This window comes from Littorina saxatilis, linkage group LG14 (genome assembly GCF_037325665.1).
Source record: "Littorina saxatilis isolate snail1 linkage group LG14, US_GU_Lsax_2.0, whole genome shotgun sequence".
Classification (NCBI taxonomy): domain Eukaryota; kingdom Metazoa; phylum Mollusca; class Gastropoda; order Littorinimorpha; family Littorinidae; genus Littorina; species Littorina saxatilis.
Genome location: NC_090258.1, coordinates 42,873,229 through 42,891,979, shown reverse-complemented (window position 1 = coordinate 42,891,979; position 18,751 = coordinate 42,873,229). Strand labels below are relative to the sequence as shown.

The 18,751-nt window shown below is 40.1% G+C and overlaps 3 protein-coding genes across 3 annotated transcripts; 2 read left to right on the top strand and 1 right to left on the bottom strand.

The window, feature by feature from the left end:
* Positions 1 to 406: 406 nt before the first annotated feature.
* On the top strand, positions 407 to 2,325 carry LOC138947819 (uncharacterized). The gene is made up of 5 exons (XM_070319374.1): positions 407 to 516; positions 837 to 1,010; positions 1,144 to 1,234; positions 1,504 to 1,652; positions 2,203 to 2,325. Exons 1-5 carry the CDS (start codon positions 422 to 424, stop codon positions 2,207 to 2,209), a joined length of 516 nt encoding a protein of 171 aa, XP_070175475.1. The 5' UTR covers positions 407 to 421; the 3' UTR covers positions 2,210 to 2,325.
* Positions 2,326 to 3,190: 865 nt separating this feature from the next.
* Positions 3,191 to 11,531, bottom strand: LOC138947818 (uncharacterized). Its single transcript, XM_070319373.1, has 19 exons — positions 11,015 to 11,531; positions 10,750 to 10,821; positions 10,476 to 10,604; positions 10,294 to 10,365; positions 10,022 to 10,150; positions 9,761 to 9,817; positions 9,471 to 9,515; positions 9,135 to 9,170; positions 8,754 to 8,876; positions 8,239 to 8,542; positions 7,726 to 7,932; positions 7,073 to 7,148; positions 6,655 to 6,678; positions 6,149 to 6,373; positions 5,708 to 5,778; positions 5,470 to 5,574; positions 5,108 to 5,319; positions 4,575 to 4,739; positions 3,191 to 4,372 (listed from the first exon to the last, which is right to left on the bottom strand). Exons 1-19 carry the CDS (start codon positions 11,335 to 11,337, stop codon positions 4,123 to 4,125), a joined length of 2,625 nt encoding a protein of 874 aa, XP_070175474.1. The 5' UTR covers positions 11,338 to 11,531; the 3' UTR covers positions 3,191 to 4,122.
* Positions 11,532 to 11,862: 331 nt separating this feature from the next.
* Positions 11,863 to 18,284, top strand: LOC138946609 (uncharacterized). The gene is made up of 4 exons (XM_070318054.1): positions 11,863 to 11,867; positions 15,344 to 17,039; positions 17,776 to 18,025; positions 18,256 to 18,284. The coding sequence occupies exons 1-4, from the start codon at positions 11,863 to 11,865 to the stop codon at positions 18,282 to 18,284; spliced, it is 1,980 nt and encodes a 659-aa protein (XP_070174155.1).
* The last annotated feature ends 467 nt before the right edge of the window (positions 18,285 to 18,751 follow it).

The window sequence follows — 18,751 nt, the reverse complement described above, 5'->3', positions numbered from 1 at the left end:
CCTCAAGAACAAGATCAGGTGTGTTTTCATGTCCATTACTTTGAGAACATTTGCTATTTTGGCTCTAATAGATGAGACTGAAGAGCTTACAATTAATTATATGAAAATTAGTTCTACATGCTGAAGATACAACTATTTTATTATTGTTGATTTCAGACAAGCCGGAGTGATCATGAAACAGACTCGCCTGCACCCCACAGAGGGAGAGGAAGGAGGAGAGGAAGGGGAGGGGGAAGAGGAGGTGGTCAGCCTCAAGAACAAGATCAGGTGTGTTTTCATGTCCATTAGTTTGAGAACATTTGCTATTTTGGCTCTAATAGATGAGACTGAAGAGCTTACAATTAATTATATGAAAATTAGTTCTACATGCTGAAGATACAACTATTTTATTATTGTTGATTTCAGACAAGCCGGAGTGATCATGAAACAGACTCGCCTGCACCCCACAGAGGGAGAGGGAGGAGGAGAGGAAGGGGAGGGGGAAGAGGAGGTGGTCAGCCTCAAGAACAAGATCAGGTGTGTTTTCATGTGTACATTACAGTGAAATCTGTGGTATCCATACTGGTCTTATCCAAATACCCTGTGATATACAACTGGGGAATTACCCAAATACGTATTACTTAGTCTGAATCTGACCTGTGGTATCCAACTACCTGTGGTATCCAACTCTTTTTGTCTGGGCCCCTTCGTTGTTGGATACCACAGGTTTCGCTATAGTTTGAGGAGAAAATGTGCTAGTTTGGCACACATAGATGAGAGAATTGGAGAAGTTACCATTAGATGTAAATTAGTTCTTCATGTTGAAGACACAAATGTTTTATTAATGCTGTTTTCAGACATGTTCCACAAGTAACGAAAGAGGAGGAGACAGGGGGAGAGGAAGGAGGAGAGGAGGACGAGGGGCGACAGCACAGCAGCGGGGCTCTTCAAGTGGCAGGGGGAGAGGTGGTCGAGGGAGGTGGGATGTGGCCGGCATCCCCACTGCGCAGCAGCACAGGAATAACTTGCAGGTGTGTTTTTAATTAATTTGACATTATTATGAGGAGATATGAATAGCAAAGTCTTTCGCATGTATACACAGATAATGATAACAGCACACATGTTTCATTTTAAAACATGTTTGTTGTCTTTACATTATTACAGACTCAGATCCAACAGCTGGATATTGCACAACTGCGACAACTGGCCCTCGACCTGGCTGTTGCACAACCAGGTCTTGTTTTTGACATGCTTGGTAAGTAACTTCTGCTTTATGGTGTTCTGATATAAGTTTGCTCTTGTCATTATTGTGGTATTTTGTGTGAGCTCTCTATGTAGTATTTTGTTTCTGCATTCTGCTGAAAGTATTTTTTCAATGGTTTTGTTGTTGTTGTATACAAAAAACAAAACAAAAAAAATATATTTACATCCATGGTGCATTATTGATTTTTTTTACTTTGACATTGGTAATCATAAAATATGTATCATAAATTAAGAAATAAAAATGCTTTCTGTTGAAAACAGCCGATCAGTCGTCTGTGCCAACACCTGCACCATCACCAGACCATGCAGCCTGGCCGGACTGGTGTGTGTGCCGACATTGTCGGCACATGCCCACACCTGCAGAACGGATCTGCTGCCAGCGCCGCACTCAGTGCATATCAAGAATGCCTGTACGTATGCCCATTTTTTATATAAAAAAGTATTTATTAAAAAAATATTTACATGAAAAAAAAGATAAACACAGTCATGGTCAGATTGTGTACTTGTGCAGGGTAATATAGTTGTATGTAATGATATACAGTGGAACCTGCTAGTACTCATACTATAGTGGACTCTATTATTGTGATTTTCCACTTATAATGAAGAGGGTTTTTTTCCCCCTTGGGTTCTCTCTGTTAGACAAAAATCTAAACTGTAATAGCAAATTTCTTTTAGTGAACGACTTTCCTCTTCCCTTGAAGTTCACATTGGTATGTAGTCCTTGGAGTCCAATTATTATTATTTATTTATTTTTGTATTTCTTATTTTTGTATTTGAAAAAAAATGAAATTTGGATATTTACAACGCGCTTTATCTTTGCTGTGTAGGAAACTAAAAGCGCGGCAAAGGTCGCACTTTACCAGGCGCCCCACTCAAGGCCCAACAGGGATTCGAACCCGGGTCAATGTGATGTGTTGTTACTTTGATGATTACAATTATTATTTCTTTTTTCTTTTGCAGGAGATGAACATCATTTTACATCCGTTCGTGCTACACCTGAGCAGGAGGCAGCGGGTGGACATTTTGGTGTTTGCGGAAGAGGGAGGCGAAGCCGCCTCCAATCGCCATGCTGCCTATCGCCAGTTTGTTTTCTGGCAGCATGGTCGTTTGGGGGCTGGTAACAGGAGGGCTATCCCTTCATGTTGTGTGTGGGCCATTCGGGATACTTACCCCAGTCCCAACAATGTTTATACAGGATACATTCCAGCGCGCTTGCAGTAGATGGGGTAATTGCTCTTGAATACCGACACACAACATGGAGGGATATTTTTCGTCTGTCTCTTCCTCAAGCACCAAAATGTCCTGAGGACTTGGACATGTTTGACTTTTAGTTTTCAAATTTTTAATTGCCTCTCTGTATGGTTGTAACAGCTGTTTGATTGTTTCCATGGGTTTTTGCACACATTACTTTTTGAGTGCAAGAAAAATATTACAGAAACATTTTGTCTTGAAAATGAGAATGTTATTTTGGTTGACTAGAAAATTATGTTAAAATGGTTTCTTCAGCTGAGCTGTTTGTTTTGTACAAGTTTGTGTTCATTTACTTTGTATGTACTAGTATGACTCCACAAGTTAATTTTAATAAATGTATATTTGACCAACAACAAAACAAGTTCATGTGCCAGCAGTGACACAATGTCATATCATGTAAATTATGCTGTCAGATTTTGAAATTGTGTAATTCTGAATACAGAATCTGAATCACTTCCACTTTTTGTAATGGGTTCAGAAAAAGAAACATGATGTTATTGTTTTTAAATTTATATCACACAACAAACACACAATAGTCTTTAGTCATTTTCAAAGTGGTGTACATCCCTTTATCTGCAGACAACAAACAGTTTCTGTCTTTGTTTTTTGTTTTTTTCTTTTCTTTCAGCAGACATACTGTTGCACAATTACCACACCACAACGCACTCATAAAAACAAATGAACAGACAGACAAATATCAAGTATCGTTACCACCATTATTCTCATATTGTTTCCAGGTAAACATGTACAAAAGCCAACTAAACAGATATGCTAAGTCACGCTTGCAGCCACACATAATAAGAATATACTAACACATGTTGTACAAACCCTCAGTCTCTCTCGCACACACATTAGTATCATGAATAAACAATTATTGTACACAAGCAATATTTTCAACTAAACAAGAAAAGAAAAAAAAAACATGATCACCATGTCACAACCACTCCCTCAGTCCCTGCATTGAGAGGTGGGTTGTCGCTGACATTCCTTTAATTATAATGGGAGGTACATTTTCAGCCGAACATTCCAACATGCTCAATTATAATATGTGTTGCAATGTGAGTTTCTTGTGCCTGCAGCCATTCTATGCCGCCTGAATCTAGCCTGTGAAGCAAAATGTAGTCTAAGGCAATTGATATCAATTTGAAGTGAAAATCATACAACACAGTCTCAACTAAAATGATACAGCTTTGGAAACTATTGATAAATGCTTTTCTTGCAAATTTAGTCTGCCAATGTATAATCACAAAGTTATTACTATTTTTCAAAGTTATTATTAAAATCATTATTCGCCAATGTATACAAGAGCCTCCCATCTATATTGGTGAAATAGCGCAATTTAGGGTCCATGATAAGGCAGCAGATTAAATTAAAAAACTAAACACAGCCATGCCATAGAACTATGCGGGTCTATGCATTTTTACTGGTTACCCACACATACAAACATTGCTGTCTTGAAAAGGGCCTTTCAAAAGTCCACTGGTGTCATATTGTTGTACCTCTCCACATGTCAAAAACAACTGTAACAGAACCGCAGACAAAAAGGGAGGTAATAATTATCCCACTTGACACTCTTTCCTTATGTTCTGCCTCCTTTTGGGCTACTACCAGCTCAACTGCTACCGTCATTCAGGTAAAACGAGATTTTTTCTGTGCAACAAGTTCACTAGTTGGAGGTGGGGAGGTTGCTGCCAGGTGTGTTGACAGTCTCCTTGGGTCCTCTTGTGCCAGAGGTTTTTTCCTGTGCAGTGGCAACGGGTCTTGTAGTCTCATCTCCATGATTCGCAGCTTCAGGGCTGGAATGTGGTGGTAGGTCTTTGGGACCTTCACAGGGAATACCGACCAGCGGCCGGTTTTCTTATTGAAGCATCTGTGATACCTATCAACATAGAACAAGAACAATTATGACTAAAATGCTTGACACTAACCCTTGTAATGGCCTTGAATGTCATAATATAACTAAACATGCCAAGGACATGATCATACATCTAGAACTTGAAGCCTGAATTTACATGTTTGGCCTGTGAAAAAAACAAACAACAAAAACATTGCATTGAGTGTGTTTCAATACATGTACTTACTTCTTTCTGCCATCCTTTGAAGTCGCCAAGGGTCGACCAGCATGAGTGTTGTGGTCCATGGCTGCCAACAGAATCCTGGCTTCATAAACCGGAGGTGTGTACGCAAACCTTTTGCCCGCATACATCAACAAATGTTGGTGAAACACCTCCAGGGGGCATGTGCTCCTGTATGTAAAAAGAAAGTATTATATATAATGGTAGAAGTGAACACGCTTATCATTAAATATTTTACAGTGATGTTCTGCTGATACTGTAGCGATAGGTTTTCTTGTTTATTTACCTCACTGTATGATATAAATCAACCCTGTTACAGCGAAATTCTTATATTCACTATAACAGAGTTCCACTGTATAATGTTGGCCAGCACACATCAGTATGAGCACTACAACTCCTGATTTTTACATCGAGTATTAGTAATTACAAAACCACACAAACAAGTTCATACTTGTTGCACCCACATAATCTCCTTTCATGCACACTGTAAACAGTTCCCTGATTTCTCCCTCAATAGTGAGTAATAATAATCTTCTAACCTGTTTGTGATGACCAACTCTGCTTTCTGGATCAGAGTCTGGTCTAAGACCACAGAGGCGAGCTGTTTCACTAGGGCACGGTCTTCCTGAGGATCAAGCCAGGCCCTCCCATCCTCCCTTTCCCCGCCCAGGTCTTCATGGTCGCAGCACCAGGCACCAGCATCCCAAGAATGTATGTTGCAAACATGTTGCAAAACTCCTCGCCACATACCCTGGAATGGAACAGACACATTCAGAAAACTATACATGCCTGATTTTTTTCAAACTATTGAAATTAGTGCATAATTGTGATTGACGTGCTATTATTATTTGTAAATGAAACCGTACAAATAACCAAACAAGACAATGACCAAACAGGTTACCATGAACTTTGTCTTGGTGTCAGCCTTCTGGCAGCAGAACCAAAAGTGGTTCACTATCGAAGGGATCCACTTTTGCAGCTTGCGACCTTTACTGCCTGCAGCAATCTAAGAAGAAAATGCAAATGTAAAATGTAAAGATACACACACAAACAAACCAAAGAAAACATGAGAAAACCAATAAAGCATTCACAATATTTCAAAATTGTATCAAACTATAACACAATTACAACATACGTACCTTGGCTAGCTTCTTGCCAATATTTTTGGCAACATGCCACACATCAAGGGAATGTTTTTTTCCGATCGCCTCTTTTTGACAAAACAAAGAACAAAATATATTCATTTGCAATATCAAATATTTGGTGCATACATTTTTAAAATGTTTGCTAAAATGACCAGCCCAAATTAAATGAAAAGGGCTTAGCAATGCACACATAATACAATGAACAACAGCTGCTAAAGAGACAATAATGGTGACACACTCTAAACTGTATCCCCAAAGTGGGCAAGAGGTATATTATCTTGAAATTAAGCATTCTAACTCACTGCACTGTCCATCCAGATGGGACTGATGTATGTATAGATAATAAATGTTGCATAATAAATTACCGCTAACATATAATTGACTGTTAATCACACACACACACACAAAGGGGGGAAAAGAGGAAACAGAACATACTCATATCTGCAGCTATTCCCACATGGGCATCAGTGACGACCTCATCAACAGTGGTGTCCACCCGTTCACCTTCAAGCACTACCTCATCCAGTGCCCTCTTAAATCCAACCCTTTCCATGTTCGTGGATTTTCGCTGTGTTTCCCGTTTGTCCACACACTGGACAGAGAGAATCTTTGTGGTCTCAGCCTCCATAAGAGTGTAGCTGCAGTACTGTGCGCAATGACCTATTTGAAAATTCAATGCACCATTAAAAAGTAACCATTTATGATGAAACCTGCAAACAATATTCTCTGACCGGACATCAAAATTGCAAGGCTTTTCTAAGCTCAGTTGTTTGTTAACATGGTTACGAGAACACAGGCAAGCCAATTACTCAAGCGCCTAGACTATATCATTCTACATGATGGTAAATAGCACATTCTAATATTCCAATGACTATGTAAAATTGGGGACATGGTATATATTGGGTCATTGAATAATGCAGGTCTGCAATAATCGTACTGACCTGGTGAATCATTGCGTCCATCTCCTGCACACACACACACACAAAAATGGAATGACATAACAAAATAAATGTTCAATAAAAAGTGCTCTGCCGTCACTTGACAACAGGAAGTCAATTTCAGTGGGTTACATGAAAATGTAACTTTTTCTTTCAGTCTATTTCTCAAAAGCAAGCACGCCTTGATACAATGTCCAAAATTGAATATTATGTCCTGCATCACATCATGTTTTGCTTTTGAGAAATAAAATAGAAAATATAAAGTTGATTTTAGACATTCATTTCAATATTATTGTGGGGTTGGGGGGGTGGGGGGTGGGGTTGGGTTAAGTCTACAGCATTGGATACATTATATTTCTGAAATGGCACAACAGTGACAAAGGGGTCAAACATAAATCACAAAAGAACAACAAACACTCACCCAGAACAACCAAATTTTGCTCTGCCAATGAGTCGAAGATGGCTCGTTGGTGGTCCTTCCATGTGTCCTTCACAGCCTTTATGATAAATGGAAAACAAAGTTATATATCTATATTCTTGTGAGTTGGGACAGTCACTGAGGGACACACAAAGCAAGAATTTTGCCTCACAGACTAGACTATGTCAACTGTTCTAGACAACAACAAAAAATGCCATACTTGTTACAAAACATCTGAATACATAACGAGAATGGGTTGCTTTTAGTTTCTAAACATCATTTGTAACTAGGGTGGCCGGTTGGTTCTGTGGTGAACACGATTCCCCAGGGATACAGCAACCCGGGTTCAAATCCCCGTTGGGCCGTGAGTAGGGCGCCTGTATAGTGCAACCTTTGCCGCGCTTTGAGTTTGCTAGAGATAAAGATAGAGATCAATAATAATAATAATAATAATAATGGACATTTATATAGCGCGTTTCTAGACAATCTACTCATAGCGCTTTACAATATTTAAACAGGTAAAAACAAACATGCATAGATATTAACACAAACTGGCAGGCAAACATAAACAACACAACTATCAATATCCAAATTCCATTTTCTTTCCATTTTATACACACACATTATAAATTATTTTTTAACTGTTTTTTAATTACCTGCACCACATAATGTTTCTGGACAGCCTGGTGGAAGGTAGCACCAGGAAAGGGCAGGTTCAGCACCTTCGCCCACAACGCCAGCTTGGCATAATTATTTCCACTTAGGAGGATACATGTGCTGACTAGAAAATCACCACAGTGAATTTTGTTGGGCAGGGTGGGCTGGGCACACCATGTGTGGCTCACATGGCCTTTCACACATTCCTGAAATTCACAGATCAGATTTGAAAAAAACAAAAATGCAAATGACTTTATAAAAATTCAATGTGTCACTGTCAGTAGGATTACTAGGAACATATACATGTACAAACATAATGAGTTGATGAAGCCTAAGTGCATTCTGAAATCTGAACCATCATGCCACATTTAGTGCTGTTAGACTTAGTAGTGTCCAAGATAAATTCAACATTTTAGTTTTTAACGAATGAACGGCCAGACGGACAGATGAACCAGGTGAGTACATAGACTGACTTTTGCTTCGCATGTGAGTAAAAAATAAAATGTTCTCACCCATCTGAGGTACAGTGCTGAGCCTGTGAAGCCCTCCTTCACGGCAGGAACATGCTCACACCCAGCAGTGGAGCATTTCCTGATGCTCACAGCAGCCAGTGCCTTTAGTTGGTGGACAAATGCTAGGCACAGTGTGCTGTTGCAAATGTCCTGGCACTGGTCTGCTGTGGCTATCCTGGTGATGCCTGGTCCTAACTCCACCTCCTCCGCAGTGTCAGCATCACCTGTCTCTTCGTCCTCCTGCTGGCCGTACGCCACCTCCTCAAAGGCCACCTCGTCTGCCTCCTTGGCATACTTTTCATCCCTGACACATAGGAATAAATAAAAAATAATAATAACATTCAGTGTGCAATACAGTCTGATGTAGATTAGACTTCCCTAGAAGAATGAAACCATTTTAATCATTTTACAACATAAATGTATAAATTCATGTATACATTACATACAAATGAAATAGATTAGAATTTGTTTTATTCTTACAAAAGCAACACATTAATAAGAAATGCAAAACATACACATCCATGGTGAGAAAAAAACTGGCGTCTTGAGATTCCAGCTCGATATCATCGACATCAAAGTCGCTGTCATCACCATCTAAATCACCATCACAGGTTAAATCACTGAATTCAACAGTGATGCTGCACAAGAGAGACATTGAAAACAAAGTTAGCATCACTCAAAATAATAATGTAAGTTGTCAACTGACAAACAAGAAAAAATGTGCCTGCAGTGCCAATCTATAATACTACTACATGTATCTCCGAAAACATAAAAAATCATCAAATGACCTTTATTATCAGAATATTCTCATTGTTTGTGTGTGTGTCTTGTTTTTCATCATTATTATTTTCACATGGTTCTTTACAAATTAGCTTTTTTAATAATACTACACTTACTTGAGAGGGTTGACAAAGGAGCGGTCAATGTTCTGCCTGTAAACATAAAAATGGTAATTATAATGTATTAAAACATGCAAACAAGAACTAGATGTACTGGGTAAATCAAAACACCCCTCAACAGTATCCAGTTTCTGTTGACATTACATTTCATTATCTTGAAAAAACAAGAAGTAATAATTGGTATAACTAAACCAGCAACCAACTCAACAATCAACAATAGTAGACACTAATGACTGCCGTCATTGTAAACTGAGGTAACCGGCTGGTGTTGATCTCTGGCCGACAGTTTGCCAACTCAACTCAAATGCAGATAACAAACAATGACAAGCTTACCGTTTTGACCTCATCCCTTTCCCTTCTTTGGCAGGCTGATCAGTCCTATAATTGAAAAAAAAAGTTATTTATAAATATGATTTGACTATTTAACACACCTTGAATCAATCGATAATGTGAACCCACTGGCACTTGTGGAGACGATTTAAAGTTTAGCATTTAGAACTTTGTAAATAGATAGCGGTTTTTGATTTAAACAAGACAGTTATTTGTGCAAGGGAGACAATATACAACCGGTGTAACCAGCCAACCAAAATCAACACTGCACCATGTTCAGTAAATGCACTCACTTTTCAATCTCAAGTTCTGGCTCCTCCTCGAATGGCTCCACACCTGATAAAGGTGTACTGAAAAATGTCAAACAATCAACTCTGACCATCACCTGATTAAAATGTGTTTAAATGCATGAAACTAGCAAACTGACAAACTGAACAAAATCTGAAACCAATCTTCCCAACATTTCTTTTTTAAGTTTTTGTGAACCCCATTTACTGTCAATAAACGGTCTATGAGTATGAGTATCAATTTACAAAGTACATATATATATTTACCACGGCTTGGACGAACTAGGGACAGAGGAGAGGTCGGGGGTGGTGCTGACTTTCGCTTGCTGCAGGAGCTGCCCTGGGGTGGAAGTTTTCTGCGGAGGCTGTTTAGCAAAGTCTGGTCTCTGCACAGCTCTGTTGAATAAGAACAAAAACAAAATCCATGCACTTTGAAATAAATTCGGTTCCTACATTCACTACACCCAGCTGAGCAAATTGGTAAATGTATCAGAGCTCTGTGTAAAGCTGACTTTCACAATGTATCAATTGACACTGACCTGCTTTCAATATCCCAAGTAGAACATCCTGGTTGAGGGTCAGTCAATGCGGCCTCTTGAATCTGTTGATAGCTAAAAGTAAAACATAAAAATAAGTCAGAAGTCAATACAGCGCTAATTGACTGAAAAAAAAAATGAAACGAATGTTCATCTATAATTATCAGTTTACAAAATACATTTACCACGGCTTGGACGAACTAGGGACAGAGGAGAGGTCGGGGGTGGTGCTGACTTTTGCTTGCTGCAGGAGCTGCCCTGGGGTGGAAGTTTTCTGCGGAGGCTGTTTAGCAAAGTCTGGTCTCTGCACAGCTCTGTTGAATAAGAACAAAAACAAAATCCATGCACTTTGAAATAAATTCGGTTCCTACATTCACTACACCCAGCTGAGCAAATTGGTAAATGTACATCAGAGCTCTGTGTGAAGCTGACTTTCACAATGTATCAATTGACACTGACCTGCTTTCAATATCCCAAGTAGAACATCCTGGTTGAGGGTCAGTCAATGCGGCCTCTTGAGTTCGTTCGTACCTAAAACAGAAAAAGAAGTACAGTAGTCAAGAAAGCACTGATTGACTGGAAACAACACTTTGGTTTTGAAACGAATGTTCGTCACACTGTCACTGTAAATTATTATTTGAAAACATGGTACTCAAAGAGAAAACAAAACAAGCAAATGACAAGAACAAAGGAGGAATTTGAATTGAATTTAAACGATACTTACGCGTCCATGAGGATTCTAGAAAGTTCCGTGTCTGCTTTTGATCTGTTGTGAGGTTTCAACAAATGAGGTGTCTTGGCAAACACCTGTCCTCGGAGGGCCCCCCATCGTTCGAATTGGCTGGTCAAACAAACTTTCAATTTCTCCCTCAGCTTTTTCTTTTTTTTCTTGGCCGAAGCCGTGCTTGCAACTCTGGCAACAGGCACAGCAGGTGGTGTAGGAGGCAAACATACTTTTGGAGGCATAGATCGAAGACGATCTTTCACATCTTGAGAAGCCATCTTTGTTTGTAGGGGAAATCCGTTTCCGGTAAATGTTCTAAACATAGAATCGCCTCGCTATACACTGTCACGTGACTGTTCTAAAAATATCACGGCGAAGGGTATGGGTTTATTTCGAAACTATCTTCAATTATTGATTTCTGACAAACTACAAAGATTTGAATAGCCCCAGTTGGTAGAACACCTAATTTTTATACGCTGCAACAGCTGAAAAAGCCTTAAACCTATGGGTTGAGCTCAATGGGAGTCTTTAAGTTAAGTATGTTTGTGTTAAGACAAATGTCGCCCATGTTTTATTTTTTTTTATTTTTTAAATCAATAACAACAAAATCGGCGGACATTTACAAAATAAAAGCGTTAGTGTGACCACACACAGAGAACAAAGCAGGACGTGAAAAGGAGAAAGTTGTCATGCCCGAGTGTGTCAGGTAGCGAGGTCCCGTTAAAGTTCTGCAACATGACAGTTAGCGCGGCCCTTTTACCAGATTAGTCTATCCTACCCCTGCGGGTTAGGGGGCGTCTCGAATATATTGGTGGAGACGAGAAAGAATATACCCGATGCAATCCAGCATGTCGTAAGAGGCGACTAACGGATTCTGTTTCTCCTTTTACACTCGTAAAGGGGACACTGTCACCTAGTGGAACATGTCCTTTTTTAACTAAAATTGTTAACTTAGTAAATATTAATTGATCAATGTCAAATTTGGAGATAATCATTAGAAAACATTGTTGGTATTTTTCTCAGAAATGTAACTTATTTGCCTGTAAATTGGATGGCTTTTATAAAAATGTCACGTCTGAAAACGACATTTGAGTTTTGGCTCTTTTATGTAATTTAAAGTTTATATTTGGTCAGTATACTTTTAAAGGCTACTCCCACGATGTGTTGTACCGAAAAGGTTTTACTTCTCCTAGTTGTTTATTTGTTACGCACCGAATATTTGCCGTTTTGAGTTACATTTTAGCCTCCTCAAATCTCTAATATCTCATAAAGGGAGATAGATAGGAAAGTTGTGGTAGAACACACCAAAGGTATTGACATCACACGTTTGTGTGCAAAATGTTATGAAGATGACTTAAAAAAATCGTTATGACCCAAAAACCAGGCTCATGTCGCGATTTTTGGTAAAGTTCATAGAAAATATTTTACACAGGTTAGTTATTTTTTTGGCATACCCTCACCTTGTTCAATCGCCCTATTTGCTGGAAAAGGGATGCTCTCAGGCAAATAATTCAAACTGTATTTGATAAGCTTTCTGAATATTATAAACATACTGGGTAATAAAAAAAACCTCACTTTTGGACAAAATCCAGGTGACATGACGTACAGTGCCCCCTTAAGTGTTTCTTGTATATAATTATAGTCAATGTTTGTATGGATTTTTTGTCAAGTAGTATGTCAGAAATGTTAAGTCCTTTGTAAACTTGCATTCTTCCAAGTAAGGTAATATAGTGTACTATACGTTGTAAGCCCCCCTTCCTCCGGAGCAACTTTTTTGTTTTGTTTTGATTAGTGCTTTTGTGAACGAGCACAAAAAAAAAAGGTGGGGAGATCCTTCCTTCGAGAGAGCTGTATTTTTGAGTTGACTAATAGAATTCTATTAATAAGAATACTTATAGGGTAGACTTTAATTTACGAACTTTAAACGTTTTATAAGTAGAGCTTTGCCGGGTTGCAAATTAATCGCACATGTGTTGTCAGCGCTTCTTCCGCGAACAGAATTCCTCTGCCGCGAAATGTACAACACGCGGCACTGTTGAGTTTTGTTGTATGCATCCGAGCGGGCGAGGATTGATCGCAGATTCGAAATTGGATAAGTTGTTATGTAGTGAATAGAAATTTGGGGGTAAAAAAGATTGGAATAGCGTTCGGATTTTTTTTTCTCCAATGTTGTGTTTAGTTGCAGACCTTACAAAGTGTTTCTGTCGCACATTTGTATTTAGATACAGCATAAAAATATAGCATATTGACAGAGAAGTATACACGGGGGACGTGAACATCTGCTTGGCATTTCTGTTACAGCAAACACTAACTTCCAACAAGGAACAAAAAAATCATTTAACCATTCTCGGCGACTTAGCCCCCGTCCGTTCGCCCCCTGGGACTCCTACCAGGCCAGAAACAACAACAACAGTGTCGGAAGACACCAAGAAAGAGGAAGAAGTCAGCCGCCGCGAGAAATTCGTCCGGCACCATGTCTCGCAGAAACGAGACGGGAAGTAGTGGATAATTCCGCCATTATGGCGGAACTTAAGAAGATTAAAAAAGAGCAGCGTGAAATGGAATACAAATTAAGAAAACTGCGCGACCAAGCGGAAGAAGTACAGAAGAAAAACCACAATAGGATGAAAAAAAGAGAAGAGGTGGAGGAAGAACACCAAACCAAAGTACTCAAACAGATAAGCCTCGTGTTAAAAACAACACACCAACTACTTCTTTCTTTCTTTATTTATTTGGTGTTTAACGTCGTTTTCAACCACGAAGGTTATATCGTAGTTTTATTCTTGTACATCTTAGAAATAGACGAAATACACCGACTTCGGACATCTTGCTTCTATCACATAGCAACAGCCCGAAAGTTCCGGTTATCCCCAAAAACAAATTTGTCGGAGAGTTCGTGTCTGTTTACGCATCAAGTATTATTTTCCTTCCCATTTTTCAAATTAAAGTCATTGTATGTAATAAACTGTTAACTATAGTTGTGTTTTGCAGTGTTTTGTCTGTGGTGTGCTTTATTCTTTGTTGCATGTTTTGGTATTGAGGCTATGCCGTATTCCTGTTATGTCGTAAACTGACTCAGAGAAAACTTAAAATGATAGTATTTCAGTACTGCCGGATTTCAATCTTTTTTATAAAAAATATATTTTTTCGCGTGTGTGCACTGTTTACCGGTCTCTATTCACTGCATGATAACAAGATATATATCAAACTTCAGTCGAGTATCTTCACAACGTGACATCCATTCAGCTTTCAGGCAAACAAATTCTCTGCAAGCTGCGTGCTCCTGTTGAAAGGTTCTGTTTCTAACCGCGGGAAATTAAGTTTTGGCTTTGTTGTTAATTGTAGGGTTATTTTTACGTTGTAGTATAGAAATCTCGACCACAAGCATGTTTCCCGTACATCATGAAATGATTGCCATGCATCACAGAATTTTAGCATTAGAACAACAGATCAGAGAAAAAGATGATACAATTCGACAAAGAGACACAGCAATCAGGCACAAAGACATTCAGTTACATTCACTGAGTCAGACATTAGCAGCAAAACACAAAGACATTCAGTTACATTCACTGAGTCAGACATTAGCAGCAAAACACAAAACGGAAAAATGCACACAGACACAAGACAAAGTGATAGTTATAAAAGACACCAGAAAAAAACTCACAGAACTCCATAGGAATCAGAGAAGGCAAAGAAAAATTGAGATAGAAAAATCGTTTAGGGATCTTACAAGTAGCTTAGATGTGCAGGGTGATGAGAACTCAGATATAGAAAAGGTCACCGTTTCCTTACAGTACACAAATGGGGCTGTACACACTTTTCAGGCAAAAGGGGTGGGGAGTCTAGTGCAACACAGGTCCAGCAGAGAGATAACACTAGTGCAACACAGGTCCAGCAGAGAGATAACACTAGTGCAGCACAGGTCCAGCAGAGAGATAACACTAGTGCAACACAGGTCCAGCAGAGAGATAACACTAGTGCAACACAGGTCCAGCAGAGAGATAACACTAGTGCAACACAGGTCCAGCAGAGAGATAACACTAGTGCAACACAGGTCCAGCAGAGAGATGACACTAGTGCAACACAGGTCCAGCAGAGAGATAACACTAGTGCAACACAGGTCCAGCAGAGAGACAACACAGGTCCAGCAGAGAGATAACACTAGTGCAACACAGGTCCAGCAGAGAGATGACACTAGTGCAACACAGGTCCAGCAGAGAGATAACACTAGTGCAACACAGGTCCAGCAGAGAGACAACACAGGTCCAGCAGAGAGATAACACTAGTGCAACACAGGTCCAGCAGAGAGATAACACTAGTGCAACACAGGTCCAGCAGAGAGACAACACAGGTCCAGCAGAGAGATAACACTAGTGCAACACAGGTCCAGCAGAGAGATAACACTAGTGCAACACAGGTCCAGCAGAGAGATAACACTAGTGCAACACAGGTCCAGCAGAGAGATAACACTAGTGCAACACAGGTCCAGCAGAGAGATAACACTAGTGCAACACAGGTCCAGCAGAGAGATAACACTAGTGCAACACAGGTCCAGCAGAGAGATGACACTAGTGCAACACAGGTCCAGCAGAGAGATGACACTAGTGCAACACAGGTCCAGCAGAGAGATGACACTAGTGCAACACAGGTCCAGCAGAGAGATAACACTAGTGCAACACAGGTCCAGCAGAGAGATAACACTAGTGCAACACAGGTCCAGCAGAGAGATAACACTAGTGCAGCACAGGTCCAGCAGAGAGATAACACTAGTGCAACACAGGTCCAGCAGAGAGATAACACTAGTGCAACACAGGTCCAGCAGAGAGATAACACTAGTGCAGCACAGGTCCAGCAGAGAGATAACACTAGTGCAGCACAGGTCCAGCAGAGAGATAACACTAGTGCAACACAGGTCCAGCAGAGAGATAACACTAGTGCAACACAGGTCCAGCAGAGAGATAACACTAGTGCAACACAGGTCCAGCAGAGAGATAACACTAGTGCAACACAGGTCCAGCAGAGAGATAACACTAGTGCAACACAGGTCCAGCAGAGAGATAACACTAGTGCAACACAGGTCCAGCAGAGAGATAACACTAGTGCAACACAGGTCCAGCAGAGAGATAACACTAGTGCAACACAGGTCCAGCAGAGAGATAACACTAGTGCAACACAGGTCCAGCAGAGAGATGACACTAGTGCAACACAGGTCCAGCAGAGAGATGACACTAGTGCAACACAGGTCCAGCAGAGAGATGACACTAGTGCAACACAGGTCCAGCAGAGAGATAACACTAGTGCAACACAGGTCCAGCAGAGAGATAACACTAGTGCAACACAGGTCCAGCAGAGAGATAACACTAGTGCAGCACAGGTCCAGCAGAGAGATAACACTAGTGCAACACAGGTCCAGCAGAGAGATAACACTAGTGCAACACAGGTCCAGCAGAGAGATAACACTAGTGCAGCACAGGTCCAGCAGAGAGATAACACTAGTGCAGCACAGGTCCAGCAGAGAGATAACACTAGTGCAACACAGGTCCAGCAGAGAGATAACACTAGTGCAACACAGGTCCAGCAGAGAGATAACACTAGTGCAACACAGGTCCAGCAGAGAGATAACACTAGTGCAACACAGGTCCAGCAGAGAGATAACACTAGTGCAACACAGGTCCAGCAGAGAGATAACACTAGTGCAACACAGGTCCAGCAGAGAGATAACACTAGTGCAACACAGGTCCAGCAGAGAGATAACACTAGTGCAACACAGGTCCAGCAGAGAGATAACACTAGTGCAACACAGGTCCAGCAGAGAGATAACACTAGTGCAACACAGGTCCAGCAGAGAGATAACACTAGTGCAACACAGGTCCAGCAGAGAGATAACACTAGTGCAGCACAGGTCCAGCAGAGAGATAACACTAGTGCAACACAGGTCCAGCAGAGAGATAACACTAGTGCAGCAGAGCTGAAAGAAACAGAACTGCAGAAACAGCAAAAAATCAAGCAAAAAACATTAGAGACAGTTCTGTTTACAAAAGCTAAACACCGCATTAGTTACAGAGGCCTTCATGAGTTGCGGCTTGCTGGGTTTCCAAATATTCCGTCCAAGAAAAGGCTCCGAGAAGAAAGTCAGCGACTCGCAACAATCTTGGACATTTTTCCCCTTTCCTTTTAAGACGTAAGTTAAAATTTTGTCATGATCTTTTGTGTATGCCATGTGTGTGTGGATAAGTACTCAAATCTAAGATTACCTCAGAAGCTGGTTTTGAGAGCAAAGTAAATGTGGGTCAAATGAAAAGAAATTTAGTTTCATGTCAGATTAGCCATAATTTGAACTGCTTCACTGCATGACTAAAGGTAAAAACATAGTTTTCACTAACACAAGTCTGTTACTTGATATTCAATTTCCAAATTTGATGCACACAGTTTTAAATAACATTTTCCATAGTGACTGAGCTGATTGTGTTGGAGCATTAAAATGATCATCATTTCAGTGATCAGACTTTTGGGCTTGATCTTCAGATACAACTTTTTTATCCATGTGTTCAAACTTCAATAACAATATGTGCACCAACGACTTGCACTTGTGCAGATATTTATTAAAAAAAAAACACTGGCTAATATTTCTAAGGTGTCTATTAAAATATTACATGCTTGTGCTGCTGTGTCCATGATGATATCCTCTTTTTGATGACTTGTTTTTGTATCTTTTACACCAGTTCTTTTATTTTTATATCTGTGTTTTGACATGTCAATAGCAAGCTCTGGGGACCATGCGATGCCTTGAGGAGCTCCTGCAAATCATGTTGACACACCCAAAGCATGCGGAGCTCCTCAAGCCAGAGACAAAGGAATTGACGCTGAGGTTCGCCTGTGACGGAGCCAAGATCACTAAGCAAAAGGACTTCGTCACAGGCGTTGTGAAGATAATTTCAAACTCCACAGCTGAGGTTCCAGCCAGCTCCTTGCCAGAGGATGAAATGGCTCACACATTTGCACGCAATTCTGGTTGTAGTAGTTTTTGTGTGTTGTTGAAATGGTGTTTTGTTTATGGTGGATTGTGTTTCCTATTAGTAGGCACGTTCTGTTTTTTCCCTTTTGTATGATTCCTCTCATAGTGTACCCTACATAAAAGAAGAAATTGTTGGTTGCGTTTGTATTCTTAATATTGTTCGTACCTTGTGGACCCGTTTGTTAATATTGTGTGTTTATTTTTTTTATATTTTTTTTAATTGCAGAGCACCACGATGATCCGAACAAATTTTGACGATTTTTCTCAAGAGTTAGAAGAAGCTTTAGATTTGTTTTCTTCCAATGTATACAGAGTGGGAACGGTTAGTGTAGTTGAGGTTTTGTACGATAGATTATATTGGAATTTGATTTTTGATTTAGGAGACTATATCATGCCAGATAACGTCACCCACTCATTTTAAAACTTTGTCAGAAGAAGGGTAGATCAACTTACTGAGAGAATTCGACGTCGGCCCATCCCTGTTTTTATCTGGCCCCCCAATACATTTGAGAGATTTGACTAGAGGCGGTTAGACATATTACACGCAAAAAAAAAAGGAAAAATGAAGCTGTTAGTGTAGTATCGCTGTTGTTCCTACCAACCCGTTCGACCGGATCGTGAAGGACACGATTTTAGATCAAAATGGATGGTCAGGTTGTGCTCTCCCCGCTGCCGCAACAAGAGTGATACAGCACCAAAGGCTATGTTGATACAGCACCAAA

Bases quoted from the DNA above. Each gene is read 5' to 3' on its own strand.
- LOC138947819 (XM_070319374.1), top strand. From the start codon at position 422: ATGAAACAGACTCGCCTGCACCCCACAGAGGGAGAGGGAGGAGGAGAG. The intron at 1,011-1,143 runs GTGTGTTTTTAA...ACATTATTACAG, and splicing joins AGCACAGGAATAACTTGCAG to ACTCAGATCCAACAGCTGGA. The intron at 1,235-1,503 runs GTAAGTAACTTC...TGTTGAAAACAG, and splicing joins TCTTGTTTTTGACATGCTTG to CCGATCAGTCGTCTGTGCCA.
- LOC138947818 (XM_070319373.1), bottom strand. From the start codon at position 11,337: ATGTTTAGAACATTTACCGGAAACGGATTTCCCCTACAAACAAAGATG. The intron at 10,151-10,293 runs GTCAGTGTCAAT...CTTATTCAACAG, and splicing joins ACTTGGGATATTGAAAGCAG to AGCTGTGCAGAGACCAGACT. The intron at 8,543-8,753 runs GTATGTTTTGCA...CCTATGTGTCAG, and splicing joins TTTTTTCTCACCATGGATGT to GGATGAAAAGTATGCCAAGG.
- LOC138946609 (XM_070318054.1), top strand. The intron at 17,040-17,775 runs GTTCTGTTTACA...ACATGTCAATAG, and splicing joins AGCAAAAAACATTAGAGACA to CAAGCTCTGGGGACCATGCG. The intron at 18,026-18,255 runs GTTGTAGTAGTT...TTTTAATTGCAG, and splicing joins CACATTTGCACGCAATTCTG to AGCACCACGATGATCCGAAC.